Genomic DNA, 17,573 nt, shown 5'->3' on the forward strand with positions numbered 1-17,573 from the left:
CCAAAATCGGTGTGCTTGACCATTTGTCTTCTCTGAGGAGTTACTTCTTCAAGTGCAGGGACTTCCCTTAACTGAAGGGAGATAGACTAAGCACCTGTCAGAGCCAAGTGGTTTTTTTTGATTATGTAGCTGGATAGCTGTTACAGCTCCTTTCTGTGGCCAGATGCAGTTTGCGGAAGAAATATGGAAGAAGCCAGTGTGTGTAGTGGCATTACTAAAAAAAGAAGGTCCTGCTCACACAGCAATAAATGGTGGACAGAAGTTGACACTGCACAATGTCAACAAATACGCGACTCATACGTGAAAAGAAACACAAAGCAAGCTGTCAGTTCCAGAGTTTCATAAGACAGCACCTCACTCCATCAACACAATGGAAAAGCAATAAATTATTCTACGAGCATCGTTGAACCCAAAAGTTTTGAACATCAACGCGATACTATTAATGCCAAAATATTTCTTTCTCTCTTTTTCTATCTTCTCAAGTGAGAAACCTGAGAAACAGTTTCACACCGAAGTCTAACCCTCCCCTCAGACTCTCGTTACCCGCTCGCACCCTAGGTGCCACGGCTGCTCCCTGCGCCCCGCCCCGCCGCGGCCCGCGCCCCGCCAGCAGCAGGCCCGGCTGCTTCCCAGCCAGACTCCGGGCGTCTGATACAACCAGCCTATGTACGTGCTGTAACTTTTTATTACTACCACGTACTGTACTGAAAACAGTCCTAAAATTTCTCTGGTGCTAGAAATTTTTCTGTTAGTCTGGAAAACACCTATTCTAAGAGAGATACTTAATTGTAATCGTGCAAATTCTAAGTGGAAATCATAACCCTGCGGCACTACTCTAACAACGCACTTGAGTTTAATTATGTGATTTCAAATGTTTCTATCATTAAAGTTGGGCTCTCCAGCAAGGACACCTGAAGCACTTTAAGCGTTAAGAGATGGAAAAATAAATTTATTCTTAGCCTCTTCTCCTATCAGCCAGCATAAACAAAATGCAGGGCCCAAAGAGCAAAAAAGAACATCCAAAAATCAGATGCATGGGAAGTTAACCTCCTTATTTGCCATCCTATTGTCAGGATTCTTTAGAGTTGAATATAGAGTCCTATTGCTTGCCACCAGACAAGCTGTACTAATAGCACAAGTTGCATCAAATGACAGCTTCACTAATTTGCATCTACAGAAACATCACCACTAGCAAACGCCATCTCTGAAAATGCTGCTTTTCACAGTATGAGATATGCACAAAAAAAAATCACCTTTAAGTCAGGACCCTTTTCCAGTAAGTAGCAAGGAACCAAAACACAGCAAGCAAGCAAACATACTTATCTTAACCCTCAGGTATAGGCATGCCGTCATTTCTCTCACACATTTAAGAGAAGAGCAGCAAGGCAGAGGGAGAAAAATTTTTGATTAAAAAACCCAAAATAACAGAGTGACAGAAACGCACAGCAGAAAGAAGAGATGCGAGATGCTGAAAGACCAAACATTGCAAGAGAAGCAAAAACAGCTGAAGGGGGAAAGTGATCAGTTAAAAGAAGCAAAAGCATTCAGATTCCATTTTTGTAATCTTAAGTGTTTTTAATTAAGGTGAAGTAACAGAATGTTGCAGATTAGAGTGAAATCTTAAAGCAATCAATACAACCTCTGCTTTGCAGGTTGTACAGCAACAACAGTGGAAAGCAAGACACATACACTGTAATTCTTAGACTTTGCTTCCCTTAGAAGTGAAAAAAGATACTTCTTTAAGAGCAAGTCCTATATGTGGACTCCCCACATTCCTATACTGTGTGTACCCATGCTTTGTCCCAGGAAAGCAGGCTGTCTTCCCACTTAAGTATCTGCAGAAGGCATATTCTAGCTCCCTTCCTCTCGGTTGGTGCTTGGTACTTAGGAAGCAGTCATTTCATCTGCTATTGTGATTTTTCATCACCATCCTGAAGACCTGTAATATTTTGATGCTTCTTTTGTATATGTGTATGTACACACACATTAAAACCTTTTTCTTGTACCTTCTGAATACAGTTCATTTCCCAAAGTTTCCTGCCGTACTTGCACTGCCTTCAAAGGCCAAAATCCACCTTCCAGTCCTCCAATTAGATACCTCTGTCTCAGAGACCAGGGTCCTGAGATACGTTGCCACTGTTGTTCCTTCAGGCTTTGGATAAAGCTTTGGATAAGGCCTGAAGACTTACATATGCAGGCTTCACAGCTTCTTATGAGAGTGAACAGGGCAGGCACCTTACGACCCTTCAGGTCACAGGCTGAGATGGCCACAGAATAGAACAGGTAAGTGGCTGCAGCCTTTGCGTGTTCAAAAATCCCTGTCGCATCTTCATTCTATGAAAGATTCACTGTCACCATCCTCCTAGGTGGTGCTGAGCGTTAGACCCTCTGCTTGAAGGAACATTGTTTTCAGCGAGGTACTAGCACTCATAGTAACAGTTACTTTGTTGCAGAAGTAGTACTGAGAGAATTTCTTACACCTGTTACTGGAGAATGACTTATTGTTTTGGAGACACAGATCAGAGGGCTTTTCAACCTCTCTGAGTGTGTGGTCACATGTTCAATCCCTCCTCTCTGTGAAAAGACTGACACTTGCCACAGACTTGTGAACATTTTGTGTTTTCCATTGCTTGCCCATCAAGGAGTCTTTGCTGGAGTCTACCCACCTAGCCTTGCTTCTGTGCAGCACGTGAATAGGTGGAATCAGCTGCGAAAGGTGCACGCAGTGTCCTTCTGTCCATGCCCCAGGTTCAGTAGCTAAAAGGTTTACCCAGTCAGTCCAGTTTCAAGGAGGGAACGATCAAGCTCTATTCACCAGGTGAAAGTTTGAATGTCTGGAAGAACTTCTCGGCCCTGGCAGAGACTGTCCTGCCTAATTCTTGTCAGGCCTTTTCTGCGAATACTGCAGAAGGAAAGTCTTCTGCTCTGAATGTGGCAGGGCATAATTACCAAAAATAAGAGTATCTGTGGGCTACATAGCCTGAAGAATACTCATTAATTTTAAGTAACCTACCATTTCCATGTCTTTGATGTGGTATTGGGGAAAGGAATTTCAAAATATTTTTGGTACATGCCTTGATGAGGTGTGTGTGTGGGTTGTCTCTTTTTTTTTCCTTTTCTCTCTTCCCCTTGCCCCTTCACCCTTTTTGTTTTTCCTTTTCCTTCCCCAAACTACCGAACATACAATGAAATCTAAAGTGTCTGTAGTTTCTTGTATCTAAAGTATAATAACAGAATAAAACTAGGGTAGGCATAAGCCCTTTTTCTGTGGAAATGAGATATCACAATAAAGATCAGATGTTTTTGCCCCTTTTCAGAATTTTGTGAAGGATGTTCAGTACCAACCCTTGAGACTAGCGACTAATTAATTACAGCTTTGGGCACTTCTATGGCCTCTAGTTCTTCATACAGAAATCATATATCTTTGCTCTTTCTACTAAATAAGCTAATATTATTTACAGTTTAAAGTAAATTTCTTAAACATATCCATGCTGTTACAGTGGTTTTATAGCTGAATGTCCAAGTTCTGAAAAATCAGTTATAGTATGTCACTAACAGTTTGCCTGGGTGAGTATATTAACTCCTGCAAAATTTTATTTCAGCTCTTATTAGGGAGAAAAGAGGTTCTAATTCTTCTGAACAAAATATAAGCTAAGCAAACTATAAAATAAACAAAAATAAATGCAGTATATTCTGCCTCAGTCAGCAAATAGGCCAGACTCAGCATCCTGTATTTTGATACTCATAAGTTTGTCCAGTTCTTGAGTATGTGAATATGTATTGCTAACTTTTTTAGGGTTATGTGGTGCTAGCAGCCGAACAGTATTACAAAAGATACACCAAAACAACCAATGATAGTTGTTTTGAGACAAATGAGACGAGATCAAAGAGACAAAAATTTGTTGAAAAATATCAATCGTCTGAAATTTCCTACCTTGCATATCTGAGACGCATACAGCAAAAGCTTCTTGTGGTCCAGCCTCTCCTTGTGTTTCTGCAGATAATCTCGTAAACTTCCATATGGTAAATATTCCATAATTAATCTTAGATTCCTACGACCTTTTACAACAATAACAAAAAATACACTTAATTTTTCTGTCATTTTCCAATGACAAGTTTTGAAATATAAATAATTACGAATGTCTATGAAAAAAAGTAATAGAAGATAGTCTTAATACCAAAAAACTAATTTATTATATGTATATCACGATGCAATTTTTAGTTAACAATATATTAGTTAACCGCATTTGTTCAGGAAATGCCATTTATTTAAACACAACAGTAATGTGGATATGCTTGATACACAGAGCATCAGTAATCAAGATCATCTCATCAATACTTCAGCTACTATTGCTAAACCAAAGCAAAAGTGCCACGTCTATTTTCTGTGTTTATGTAATGCCTCCTCATTGCTGAGATGAAACTCAGAATGACAACTGACATCAACTGGTCAGCAATTTTACCATCTTTAAAAACTTAGTCTGATTTTGAACCCAAGATTTTTCTTTTTACAGTAAGATCCTGGGCAGAACCCAAGCTTTCATTTGTCAACTTCAACAGCATCAACAATTTACTCAAACACATCTGTTTCTGAAACTTTTTCCTGTCTAGTCTTTTACTGTATAGGCTGTACAAGAATTCGTAATATCCACTCTGGAACATTACATTGAGCAAAAAACAACAACAGTTACAAAATGGTTGCATTTTCCCACTTAACTCTAAATTCTTTTCTAGGAAGACTTTTATACTTTAAGATAAAGAAGCTGGGTAACTAGTCAAAATGATACTTTCTCTAAATCAATCAAATTGTGCAATGAGCTGACTGAATAAAATGTCTACCTTGTACTGAGAAGTAGTATATGTCAGACACTACTTTCTTTGATTCGTATTGTGTAAGTCCTGGTAAAGTTAGGACAAGCCAGTGACTTTCATAAACACTTAACCTCTCTGAATTTCTCAATATGCATACTTAGGTGTACACCTGAAGGTGTATTACATACAGTACATACCTGCGCTGTAGCATACTCCTTTGTATTTAACAATGTTATCATGCTGCAGAGATTTAAGTATTTCAATTTCTCTTTCAAAGTCCCTAAGGTGCTCTTCTGTGCTATGTTGCAACTTTTTCACAGCCACCACCTCCCCGGTATTATCCTGCAGTGGGTCATACCGGCACATCTCAACACTGCCAAAATTTCCCTAGATCACAAATGGAAATACTTGAATTAAAAACAAGTCCACATCATTGTCTCTTTCTTAGTGTTTGTTCATACTGCCTCAGTGCTCACTGTATTAGCATTAATTATTTAAGTGAAATGCCACAAAACCTCTCAGAGAAAAAGAGTGCAGGATCACAGGTAACAGTTCTGTAAGAATAAGAAACATGTTCTATGAAAGGAAGCAAACAGTATGGGAGGAAACGAGGACAAGGAGAGGCGGTGATGTCCATTTATTTTCTCTCCCTTCTTCACAAATTTCCACTTGCACTTCCAAACGGTCACTTGGCATACTCCTTTTCTCCTGCACTTGCAGAAACCCCTTCATTTAGATTCCTTTTGGCTCTTAATTCTTCTCTGTTTCTTGATGGTTCTTCCCCCATTTGTTTCAATGTTCTACCTTCTTCCCTTTCTCTGTTTGTATCTTCTTTATCTTCCTTTATGCACTCATCACCTACCACTCTCTTCCTCTCCCTATGCTATGCTACCATTTACAGTCAACAACCAACCATCTGCAAATAGAAGTAGTTCTGCTACTTCACTTTCAGGCTTGCTTTCACCAGTACTTTGAGTCGCACAGCCAGGCTGCAGTGACTTGCAAAACTAATAACCAAATGCTGATTCCTAAAGCCTAAAAAGTTCAAGACCTACATATATCTCAAAGACATTATTGAATTTAGGGACTGCATATTCAGACTTCTCAGCATATGCATGCACAAAAAAACCCAACCCCGCTAGTTCTATGCAAGACTGCTCTGGAGCATTTTTAAATGAATACCAAGTATATAAAAAAAAAGATTATGTCAGATGCAACTCTGCATTACCGAAAAAGATTTTAGCCTTTCAGTGTGACTGGAATCATTGTAGAGGTCAGCTATCTTTCTTCTATCTATTGTGAAACTGAAAAAAGATCTAAAAGGAACTGCATGTTGTGGTCAGATATGACTGAAATTATTAATTTCTGTAACAGAAGTTTCAATGTAAATAATGTATATGGGGTCATCAGAAGATAACTGAAAAAGATAGTTCTTTCCTAGGCAATGAGAGAATTTCAAAACATCCTACCTTGCCAAGTTGCTGTAAAAACTTAAGATGTCTTTCTTCAAATTGTGTTGGGTCCCGATCTTCAAAAGCGCCAGAAAATCCAAGTGCTCCAATTCTCATATTTGGCAACATATCACTTTCTGTCAACAGCTCGTAATCTGAGGGGTGGGAGGAAGAAGGGAAGAGAGAAAGGGAACAGGAGGCATACAGAAGCAAATAGGAGAATGAAGAAACTTATTACAATCATGGCATGTTCTATTTTTCCTTGGCATACCTCAAGCTCAGTAGAATAGTAACAACCACCTTGATTTCTATATAGTAATTTGCAGTCAGAGACAAAAATGTATCACAAAAAAGCCAAATGATTTGTCTTGACTCATAGCAAGTCTTGCTTTAATTTCTCAATTTTCTTTTTTGCAGGCCTATTGTACTTCAAATTTAGCAATTACTCTGCAAGAACTCCACTACTGCAGAGGGGAGAAATGTAAACTTCACAAAAGCTTGTGATAACATGTGTCTTCCATTTGGAAAAAAGAAAGATATACCTATTTATTTTATTGAGAGAAAAAAGAAAGACAGTCACAAACATAACATACTTGGTTAAGAGCCCAGAATGTTTGGGATAGACATTAATCAAACCAGAAAACTGCTTTGAACGATAATGCTAACTTTTAATTTGTTTTCTTTTAGAACAGACTAAAAAATAGTAACATAGTGTCCTTATGAACTTAGTTTTCTGAGGCTGCTTTGAAGAGTGGTTGTGGGTCAACGTACCAAAAAGGAAGGCACCATATGAAAATGAACCAACAGGAATCAGGGTTTTTTTTGTCTAGTGCGTTCTTGTTGTATTACAGACTCACCTGGAGTGAACAAACTATTCAAGTCACGTATAATTGCTCTAAATGAAGGCCTGAAATCTGGCTCATAATCCATACAGTTGTTTATAAGGTTTGCTAGTTCCGTCCAGTTGGGGGCAGGAAGCTGGTGCCTATCTTCATAAAATTGTAGTTTCTGGAATTAAATAGATAAAAGCCATTTTAATATACAACCATGAAGAGTTGCAGAAGTCTTCACATTCTCACCAGAGCAGCCAAAAAATACAGCTCTCAACCTAGAATTGTTATCTCACAGAACGTAGATCTGGCCAATTTATGTCAAAAGCAAGGCTCACAATGTAGCAAGACTGGCGTAATTTACAGTAATCAGTTCAGAAATTCCCAGTCAGCTACTGATGGAAGATAAGAAAATAGAGAAAGATAATGAGAAACGTGTCTCCTTTATGGGTAATTTTGTAAAACCTCAACTGGATGGGCCCAGAAGAAAATTCTATCCACCTGTGAGCTGGCTGAGCCCCTCCAGTTGCAAAAAACTTCATGAGTATTATGAAAGAATGTGGATTAGTACAGGAGAGGAGGGCAACTTCTGAACTACATAGATATCTGTAAGGTAGATCTAGGTAGACCTTGGAGCTTATTTTAAGAGCAGATTACAACACCTGAGAAATCAGATCAGGCTTTGTGAGAAGGTAACAGTCCATTTATAATAATAATACTACCAATCTTTTTGTGGCTTAGTAAAGGAAATAATCTTTTTGCTTCCAACTAATGAAGCAAATATGTAAGAAATAATATTTTTATGGAATGTGTTTCCCCTCCACTCCCTGTCCCTAGTTGAGACAAAGTTAACATTTCTGGCTTAGCTAAAATACTAGAATTGTGTGCAACACACAGTGTCTTACAGTATTTAAGATGTTCAATTACTAGAATAATGCCAATTAAAATCCATATACATTTTTAGGAATGCTTTTTGTTTAAAGCGATACACTGTTGCAACAAAGCAAGAGAAACATGAACAAGATAATGCTGGCAACGCTGTACTTTGTGCCCATAAAAATCAAAACAAACAACATAAAAGCAAACCTCAAATCATCACTTCTGATCATTATCTACCAGTAAAAGTGTCCTTTTCCTACAGTGGTCATGGGCCACACCACTTTACATGCTATGTAGTTACAACAGCAGACGTTTTAAATGAGAAGTGTCCAAAGAACAGTTATGACTGCAGACCCAGTAATACTTACTCTTGAAGAATCCAGTGCACTCAGAGGTTTGTCTCCTCCACTGCAGATTTCCCACAAAGTAGTACCAAAACTCCATTTGTCTGTGGCCAGGCTTAATTGTTTGGGATTCTCAACACATTCAGGTGGAACCCATGGTATTCTCTCAAGAAGAACTGTGCAATCACGCAAACGAAACATCATGTTAAGATGAATAATAAAAGCAGAAAATTCTATAACGTATCTGATTTAGTAAAAATTACTTTAGTATACATAGGTATTTCATTCTGTAATGTGCTTTTAATACCTTTCCAAGTTTTTGTTCCTGCCTAAAAAAAAAGCTACAGAATATGTACAAAAATAGTATTTATGAATCAGTGTGGCGGACTATTAGTTTCATTGTAAAATAAGTCTAATGTAATAAAACTTCCTTAACATCATTTCCACATTATATTTTTGCTCCGACTCCTGTATTTACCCCAATGTTACCAAGATTTAGTAGCCACCACAAAGGAACTAGATGGCAAAGAGTAAAAAGTACTTTGCTAGTGGTTGGCACATTATGGCACAGCAAAAGGCGCCATAACAAGCCATTTCATACTATTTGATCTTTAAACTTTTGATACTGATTGTAGTAATAAGTTAAAAGATGGTATTGTCTGATGTAGATTTAGAGCTCCTTAAAATGAGATCTCGTAAGATTAATGTAGGCTTCTCATTTAAAAAGGGAGAGTTTAAACAGTTTATTGGAAAAATGATGACACTGCATTGCTTATAGTCTCTTAGATGTGTTATTTCTTTTCGCGTGTATAAAATTACCAAGTATAAAGTGTGTTCATTTTCCCAAAATTATTAAAAAGACTAGATAAAAAATAGTAAGTTTAATTCAGTTTCATTAGCATAACAATCTTGCATACACTTTTAATTTCTTTTTATTTAATTAATTTTGCTGTTTATAAAGCATTAGAACAGCTTCAATGGCAGATGATAAACCAGTATTTTTAGCATCATCAAGTGGCTTCAAGGTATTCACCAAGAAATGCACTGAAGATGATTTTCAACTGCCACGCAGCATTTTCAAAAGTGCATTTACTTTCAGCTCTGAAAGCTTCTCCAAACTATAAAATATAACAATTTAATCTTGATCAATAATAGGATACTAAGTCCAGCAGCTACCTGCAGATGCAATAGACTTACTCACGGTACATTATAGCATACTAACAGACTACCAGAGAAAAAAAAAAGTTGAAAATGAGAACAGCAGGGGAAAAAACCTCACACAATGGAGAATTGTGGCTTCAGTTCCTGTAGCTATTTGCTGATAAAGAAGACACACTCAAAGCTGCTGACTAGGACTGCAGAGATTATTTTAAAGTGACAGATGGATGAAGGAACTTACTATAACTGAAGTACCTTAGATGGTAGTCAGAAAAAAATGAAACAAACAAACTTATTTTTCAACTCAGAAGCATTAAATAAGAAAGCTGACATGAAGACTTACTCTCTCTTGGCAAAACAGTAATACTGATGCCAGGATCACTTAGTTTTATAAACGGAAGGTTTCCAGACTTCCTGTCTTCCTCTCTGATAAGCAAGATGTTTTTTGCACAGACATTCCCATGAACAAGGCCTTTATCCTCCTACGAAGAGAAGTGCAACTTTTACATACTGACAACAAAATCTTAAGGTTGAAGAGGTATTTAAAAACCAATACTTTACAGCATGAGGGAAATGTCAGCAAAGAAAATAATGATCATAGATTAAGCTGATCAAATCTCAGACATTTCATCAGTTCCTCTCAGAGTTATAGTTTCTAGCCAATTTTCATTCATTTTAATTACCTACCTAAAGTTTTGAGTTTAAAACTATTTGATGTATATTAATTCAGAAGAATACTGATCCATCAGTATGATCCATTTAAAATGAATATAAGAACATTTAAGCTCTGTTAAAGGGAACATTCATCTAATCACATATCACATTACATTTAATTCAACGTAAAGGCCAAAAAATAATGGCCTTTACGTTGAATTAAACAGACTGTAAGGTTGGGACCTAATGCACAAAAAGAATGTACCAGCAGTTTGAACAGTACAATGTTTTCCCCTCCCAGAAATAGTTTATGTTCAGCATCATGAGCTGAGGTGGGAAAACCAGGAAGGACTGATTCCCAGGGCAAAAAAAAAAAAAAAAAAAAAATTTACTGGAAATGTGTTTTTATTCCACACTAAAACATAAAGCATTAAAAAAGAATGAGAAATTCAATTACACTTTGTGCATGATACAAAGGTCTGTCCTTGGCTATCCACTAACTACCTGATATATGCCCAGCCTATTTTCAAATACCCTCCAGAGTTTCAAGAAGTAGGGTAACAGCTCAGCCATTCTACATGTATTAGCCTGAAACACTTGAATTCAGCCATTAACAAAACTGAAGAATAATCTACTTACCAGAAAATGCATGGCTAATGCCAACTGTTTGGCTACTTCCAGCTTCCACAAGATATTGATAACATTTTTGTTCTTTTTCAAATATGTGTCCAAGGATCCAAATTTTACATATTCTTGTACAAGGATGTCTGATTTAAAACAGTAAAAAGAGTAACAATTAAAACCAACAACAAATAATGGAATTTCAGGACAGATTCATTGCTCTAGTACCACCCATCTCTTTCTTTGACACTTTGTTGGTTAACTAACAAATAATTCAAAGCTATATGACATCTGAGTATTGCCACAAATATTCTATGTTCTTTATACTTCTTCAGGATGTAGAAGTTCACCTAATTGCTTCTCAAATGCAAAATTACTAGATTTAATAGTTTTTTACAGAAGAGGTTTCCACCTTAACAAATCCAGTGAGCATCCTTACACCCTCACTTGAAAGGCACAATAAATAACGTAACTTCTGATAAAGCATAGTAGTATACAGCAGTATGAATGTAGTGAGTCGAGTAACATTCAAGTCATTCACTTCACAGTTGTTCACAATCTGTACTCTTAGTGAAAAATACGATGCTTTGCTGACAAAAGGTGCTCATCTTGAAAAAGACTAATATTTGCACTAAAAAAAAAAATTGTGTATATATATGATATATATATATGCAGTCGCTTCCAGCGACTAATGCAAGAAACGAGATCCATTTCATAGGATCAGTGGACATGGGAAGGGCTACCGATGTCATCTATCTGGACCTCTGTAAGGCCTTTGATATGGTCGCCCACAACATCCTTCTCTCTAAACTGGATTTGATGGGTGGATTGTCTGGTGGGTGAGGGATTGGTTGGACGGTCGCATCCAGAGGGTAGTGGTCAACAGTTCAATGTCCAGACAGAGATCGGTGACGAGTGGTGACCTGCAGGGGTCCGTATTGGGACCGGTACTGTTTAATATCTTCATCAATGACATAGACAGTGAGATCAAATGCACCCTCAGCAAGCCTGCAGATGACACCAAGCTAAGCGGAGCAGTAGACACACCTGAGAGGTGGGATGCCATCCAGAGGGATGTGGACAAGCTCGAGAAGTGGGCCCATGTGAATCTCATGAGGTTCAGTAAGGCCAAGTGCAAGGTCCTGCACCTGGGTCGGGGCAAACCCCGGTATCAATACAGGCTGAGGGATGAAGGGATTGAGAGGAGCCCTGACGAGAAGGACTTGGAGGTACTGGTGGATGAAAAGGTGGACATGAGCTGACAATGTGTGCTTGCAGCCCAGAAGGCCAACCATATCTTGGGCTGCATGAAAAGAAGCGTGGCCAGCAGGTTGCGGGAGGTGATTCTGCCCCTCTACTCTGCTGTGGTGAGACCCCACCTGGAGTACTGTGTCCAGCTCTGGAACCTTTAGCACAAGAAAGACATGGACCTGTTGGAGTGGGTTCAGAGGAGGGCCACAAAAATGATAAGGGGGATGGAATGCCTCTTCTGTGAAGAAAGGCTGAGAGAGTTGGGATTGTTCAGCCTCGAGAAGAGAAGGCTTTGGGGAGACCTTATTGCAGCCTTTCAGTACTTAAAGATGGGGACAAACAATCCTTTAGCAGGGCCTGTTGCGACAGGACAAGGGGGAATGGTTTTAAACTAAAAGAGGGCAGATTCAGACTAGATATAAGGAAGAAATTTTTCACAATGAGGGTGGTAAAACACTGGAAGAGGTTGCCCAGGGAGATGGTAGATGCTCCATCCCCGGAAACATTCCAGGTCAGGTTGGACGGGGCTCTGAGCAACCGGATCTAGTTGAAGATGCCCCTGCCCACGGCAGAGGGGTTGGACTAGATGACCTTTAAAGGTCCCTTCCAACCCAAACTATTCTACGATTGTATGATTCTATAGTACTGCACAGTCTTCATCAGTTTCAATACAACAATTTCAAATTGCATGACTGAACTCTTGCCTTCAGCTGCAAGATGCTTACATTACAGTGCTTCTCATTTAGACTCTAAAGACACTAGTAACTACTGGTATTATCTTTGGTTATTACAAATAAACTAATTTTTATAACAAATTCATTTTACAGACAGCAAACTTTTTTTTTTTTACAATTATGTGAAGCCATTTTCATCAGATCTGTAAATTAAGTGTGTAACCCACAGAAAAAATAACAGCCTCTCTTCCTATTTCTCAGTAACTGCCTCCTACTAAACTGCAATAAGTTTCTTGCCTTCAGAAATAGGACTGTCTATAGAGGGCAATTGTGATCTAAAGGAGAAATAAGTAACCATATATATCTTTAGCTAATTTTGTTTTGTTTTGTTTTAATATTTTTTTTTTTATTTCTAACTGAAATTTTATATATCGTCCCCGTGTATGGTACAATGAATAAACTAGAAAAAACACTCGTGGGCATTTTTGCGAAGAAACTGGCTTAACAAGTTCTTGGCCAAACATGGTGCTGTGCCTTTTCCAACCTCCTAAGAGAAGCAACTCCTGATACAGAATCCACCCTCCCTTTTGCAAATTCCTTCTCTCTTAACGCAGGCAACTGTCTACATAATATGCTTATACAGTTATTATAAAATGCTTGATTTTATTACACATTTCTAATCATAGGAAAAAAATGATTTTAGGGCAAACTGACATTTCTACCCAAAGACTGCATGAAGAGGAAAAACTGCCAAAGTGAGACCCAGCAGCGCAGGTTCGAAAATAGCACACATAAGCATATGACAACCATCCAAAATTAAGATGTTATAAATGTATTTCAGGTGTTTTTACAAAACCTTATTAATAAATAGTCACAATGCAGTGAGCTAAACTGAAAACACATTCTATTTCTGTAGACAATGCAAAGATTTTACCTTTGTTAACATTTTGTAGTGTTTTTGTTGAAATAATGGGACCTCGTGTTTTCAGAATGCGATCTCTAAACCAAACCTCCCAAAGCTATATTAGTGCTCACAAAGTCAGCAAATGGGTGGGAAAGGGTGGCAGTTTCCATGTTCCTGATCACAGTAAATGAAGATTTTCTTGGGTAGCCAAGCACTCCCCTTTCTAGCTAACCACAGTTGATAGAATGTAAGGGTGCCATTTTTCTGGCATTTCAAAAGGTCATTTCAGAAGTTCAGCAAAACTTTTCAAAGTGAGATTTTCAGATAGAACAGATATGAGTCATTTACAGAGGTCAGTATTCACACTGACTGTATTTACATAATTTTTCCATTTTCTTTGTTATCACCATATTAACTAGTTCTCAGACACCAAGACTAATACTACTGCAATGTGAACACATATTGGGTGTCCAGCTGGTGTGACAGGTTGTTTTGTTTTGGTTTTTTTCCCCACAACCAATGGCAAACTCTAATGACAGCTGTATAAAATTAGTACAAAAAGATAATTAATTTCTACTTACTCTCCTCTCCACATACGCAGACTCCATAATTTAACACCAAATGTTTGTAAGAAAGCTGGCTCATCATACTTGCTGCCTCAAAGAAGGACTTTGAGGAAGGAGGGATTGAGAAAGAATAAATATCAGTGAAAACAAAACACCAAAACATTAGAGAGAGAGATTGAGAAACAATAAATATCAGTGAAAACAAAACCCCAAAACATTATGTGATTTCTAATAAATTTATTAAAACCATGTGCGTTTTTTAAAACATTTCAACTTCCATCTCATTGCAAAGACCCTGTGTAACATATTTTATATTGTTTGTGGTTGGTTTAGGTTTGGGATTTTTTTTTTTTTTTATATGACTGATAATCCACATTCCAGACAGGTTAGCAATCTCTTTTTCTGCAGGCAGGTGTATCTCCACATTTTAAAAAGAATCTTTTCTTCCACGTCAGTTAACTAAGTAAAGTAAACAGCAGACAAATTCATGATGCACTACTCAGTTTCCAATTTATTCTTTCATAATGCACCATTCAGTTTCCAATTTACTTCTTCATAGTACAAAAGACAAGAAGTATTATATCACTTATCCTTCACTGTGAGACCTTACCTAGCCTTGTCAGGAAGGTTTCAGATGCTTTTATTTGTTTAGTAATTTTTTTTATTCTCTTCAGTGGCATCTCCAACTACACTTGCTTGTGTACTGACTATTAACCCAACACAACAAGGTCAAAACTAGCACATTTTCCTTCAGGTGACTGTATTTGTATTTCTGTACTCTTAGTTCCTTTAACAACTGATTTTCACTTAACTTTAGAATGTAAGTATATTATCCAGCTTATTAAAATTAAAATATGGGTTATAGTTTCTTTATTGTTTTCAGTTGTCCAAAGTGTATGCCTACATTGCTTACGAATATTAGCTATTCAAAATGTCGTTGCCTTTTTTGCTTACATTTTCACATTTGTCTTAAGTAATCGGAAAGTTCAGTAAACAATGGACTGGTTCTCTTGGCTTGCTGTAAATATAGCTAGATTAATTAGTAATTTGATACAATTATATAATCAAAATAATCAATAAACAGCCATATAAAGTTACGTTAATATATTAAACACTACAAAGTTTTTAAAATTAAATTCTCACATGCACAATCTTGGGCTCAATTACATTACCAGTTTATTAGTTTTTGCACAAAGGCATTTCAGGTTTGCACATAGCTTCACTCAAACAGTGAAAAGACTAACTGAATATGGATGATTCTACATGTGGCAAGTGTTTCTCATACATAAATACTGCTGATTTTTTATGACTTGATGTGAAATGTTGATTTTAGTGGAGAATCAGTAGGACTCCAAAACATCGAAGATAACTCTATCAAAAGAAAGTAATTTTCCATAAATGTTGGTCTTTCATCTGTACATAATGAATTTATTGGTAAAGGTAATTCTGTGGCCATACTACCTCTCCTGCGGTACTTGGATCGTACAAAGAAACCATTCTCTGGCTCTCAGTGGGGAGCTCTGAATTTTCTGACAGATGGTGCGGAGAGGGGAAATAAAGTACATAGGTGGACTTCCCAAAGCCAATCTCAAATCCACCCTCCCGGCCAAGAATGAGCTTGGTTCAACATACAACCCTCTACCATATAACAAACACTCATTTATTGTAAGAAAAGTAATGCTCAACGTAGCACAGACAAACATTATATAGCGGTCAACAATCACACCAACCTCAGAGTAGTTTCTATGCACTTTATCCAGCACCTTTAAAAGAACTTCAGTTTGATGGAGCTGGCCATAGTCTCCCACTTCTTTCCTTACACCTTTGAAAATCTTAGTAAATGTGCCCTGTCCAAGACTCTCCTCCTAAAAGACAGGAAGGACAAAGATGGGAAAAAATCAGAAATCTCTACCTGTTTTGCAAAAGATCTCTTAAACAACAACCCTAATTAACGCATATGCAAATCTTTACAGCTAGCACACCTCTAGAGTCAGACTGAGAGGACAAGGAAGCAACTACATCAGAAAGAGCTTAAATCTTTGCTTATTTTTTATTGACTCCTCAAGGATCTCAGAAAATAACTTGCTGCAAGAACCAGAGAGGAAGGAATTGCTGTTATTAAGATGTATTTAGGCATCCCTGGAAGTAAAGAAAACAACTGCTATTGCAGTCAAAAGGACACTTCTTATTTTAAAAAAACCCAATTATTTGTATTAATGGAAAATCTTAAAAAAATTCTTTTCTCTCACAGCTCTAACTACGGAAGGATTACAGCAATCTCTCCTAGCTCAGATAAGGTCAGATAAGGCTCTTTTAAACATATACTGAGTTTTTTAAAACTTAGGGTGTATTAAACGAACCATCTGCAGTGGAAGAAGTAACTAACGGACTTACGAATATCAAGTCCTCATTCCGGATTTTGTGAAAGACCATCTGGTTGACATTATTGTGTCTCTGTAGTGTAGGTGATGAAGGTACATCAGAAACACTATTGCTTCTGAAGACTAGGAGATTTGATTTATCTGGGAGAAGAAAGAGGGTGGGGAAAAGAAAAACAAAGTAAATTTTTAAAATACAAAACTAAACCAATATTATTTCAGAAGGATTATTAATGAGGAACTGTTAATCCAACAAAAAGACGATATCACATTGAGATCAGTTTATTCAAACAGCCACACAGTATTTCATTAAACAAATTCAAAATCTGATTTTTTCTAACCAGCAAAAACACTTAGGTTCACTCAGCTATTTTAAGTTTCTTAAGTACTCCTACTTTTGAAAACATTCTGAAAACATTCCTGCCTCCTCTCACATTTTAGCTTCTGCTGTATTTGTAGCAACAATCAGGGATGGAAAAAGGGGATGTAAGTCACCTTCTTCTTTTATATTATGAAGTCACTCTGTTAAAGACGTGTATATCTTTCTGATGCCTCTTTAAAGCTTTTACGTATTTTTGCCCTGGCAGCGCTTCAGTGATTCTCACTGCCTTATGTTTACCAGGGTAATTATTCTTTGAGTGATTTTGAAAAAAGGCTCTCCACAAAGCAGAGCAGGTCTGTTAGTAAAACTAAAGCTGATAGGTATATATTTGTGGGTATATGGGTGCATACATGTGCAATTATATTTATTCAATAATTTATAATTCTGATGCATATACATTTTTCTTTGATTTCGATGGAAATAAGGTTACAAAATTATTCTCTGTAATGTGCATATGTATTTATTTGTCAAATCTTTTCTAAGCTTTTTAGTCCATTGGCTAATTTCAACCAAATTTGAAAGAAGTAAAAGTGATTTCAAATAGTCTGTTCTCCCAAGTTTTTGTTTAAATAGGGACTTGAATAGAGACAAAGACTAATATTAACTGTAAGTAGTACTACTTATAATAAGCAAAAAGAGCAGACGTTATCAGAATTCATAAAGGAGAAA

General features: G+C 37.3%; 1 protein-coding gene across 12 annotated transcripts in view; it reads right to left on the reverse strand.

Annotated features, from left to right (window-relative positions):
- JAK2 (Janus kinase 2) overlaps positions 1–17,573 on the reverse strand; it is a 101,377-nt gene that overhangs the window by 8,117 nt on the left and 75,687 nt on the right. For all 12 annotated transcript variants that reach the window (XR_012670944.1, XM_075137155.1, XM_075137146.1 and 9 more), the window contains 10 exons: positions 16,539–16,666; positions 15,875–16,009; positions 14,160–14,247; positions 10,768–10,895; positions 9,818–9,956; positions 8,341–8,492; positions 7,121–7,271; positions 6,282–6,418; positions 5,010–5,199; positions 3,935–4,059 (listed from right to left, as the gene is read on the reverse strand). Coding sequence is in view for 11 of the 12 variants with exons in the window: in XM_075137155.1 (XP_074993256.1) it covers positions 3,935–4,059; positions 5,010–5,199; positions 6,282–6,418; positions 7,121–7,271; positions 8,341–8,492; positions 9,818–9,956; positions 10,768–10,895; positions 14,160–14,247; positions 15,875–16,009; positions 16,539–16,666 (1,373 nt within the window). In the remaining variant the exon portion in view is untranslated. The remainder of the gene's footprint in view (positions 1–3,934; positions 4,060–5,009; positions 5,200–6,281; positions 6,419–7,120; positions 7,272–8,340; positions 8,493–9,817; positions 9,957–10,767; positions 10,896–14,159; positions 14,248–15,874; positions 16,010–16,538; positions 16,667–17,573) is intronic.

This window comes from Calonectris borealis, chromosome Z, assembly GCF_964195595.1.
Source record: "Calonectris borealis chromosome Z, bCalBor7.hap1.2, whole genome shotgun sequence".
Classification (NCBI taxonomy): domain Eukaryota; kingdom Metazoa; phylum Chordata; class Aves; order Procellariiformes; family Procellariidae; genus Calonectris; species Calonectris borealis.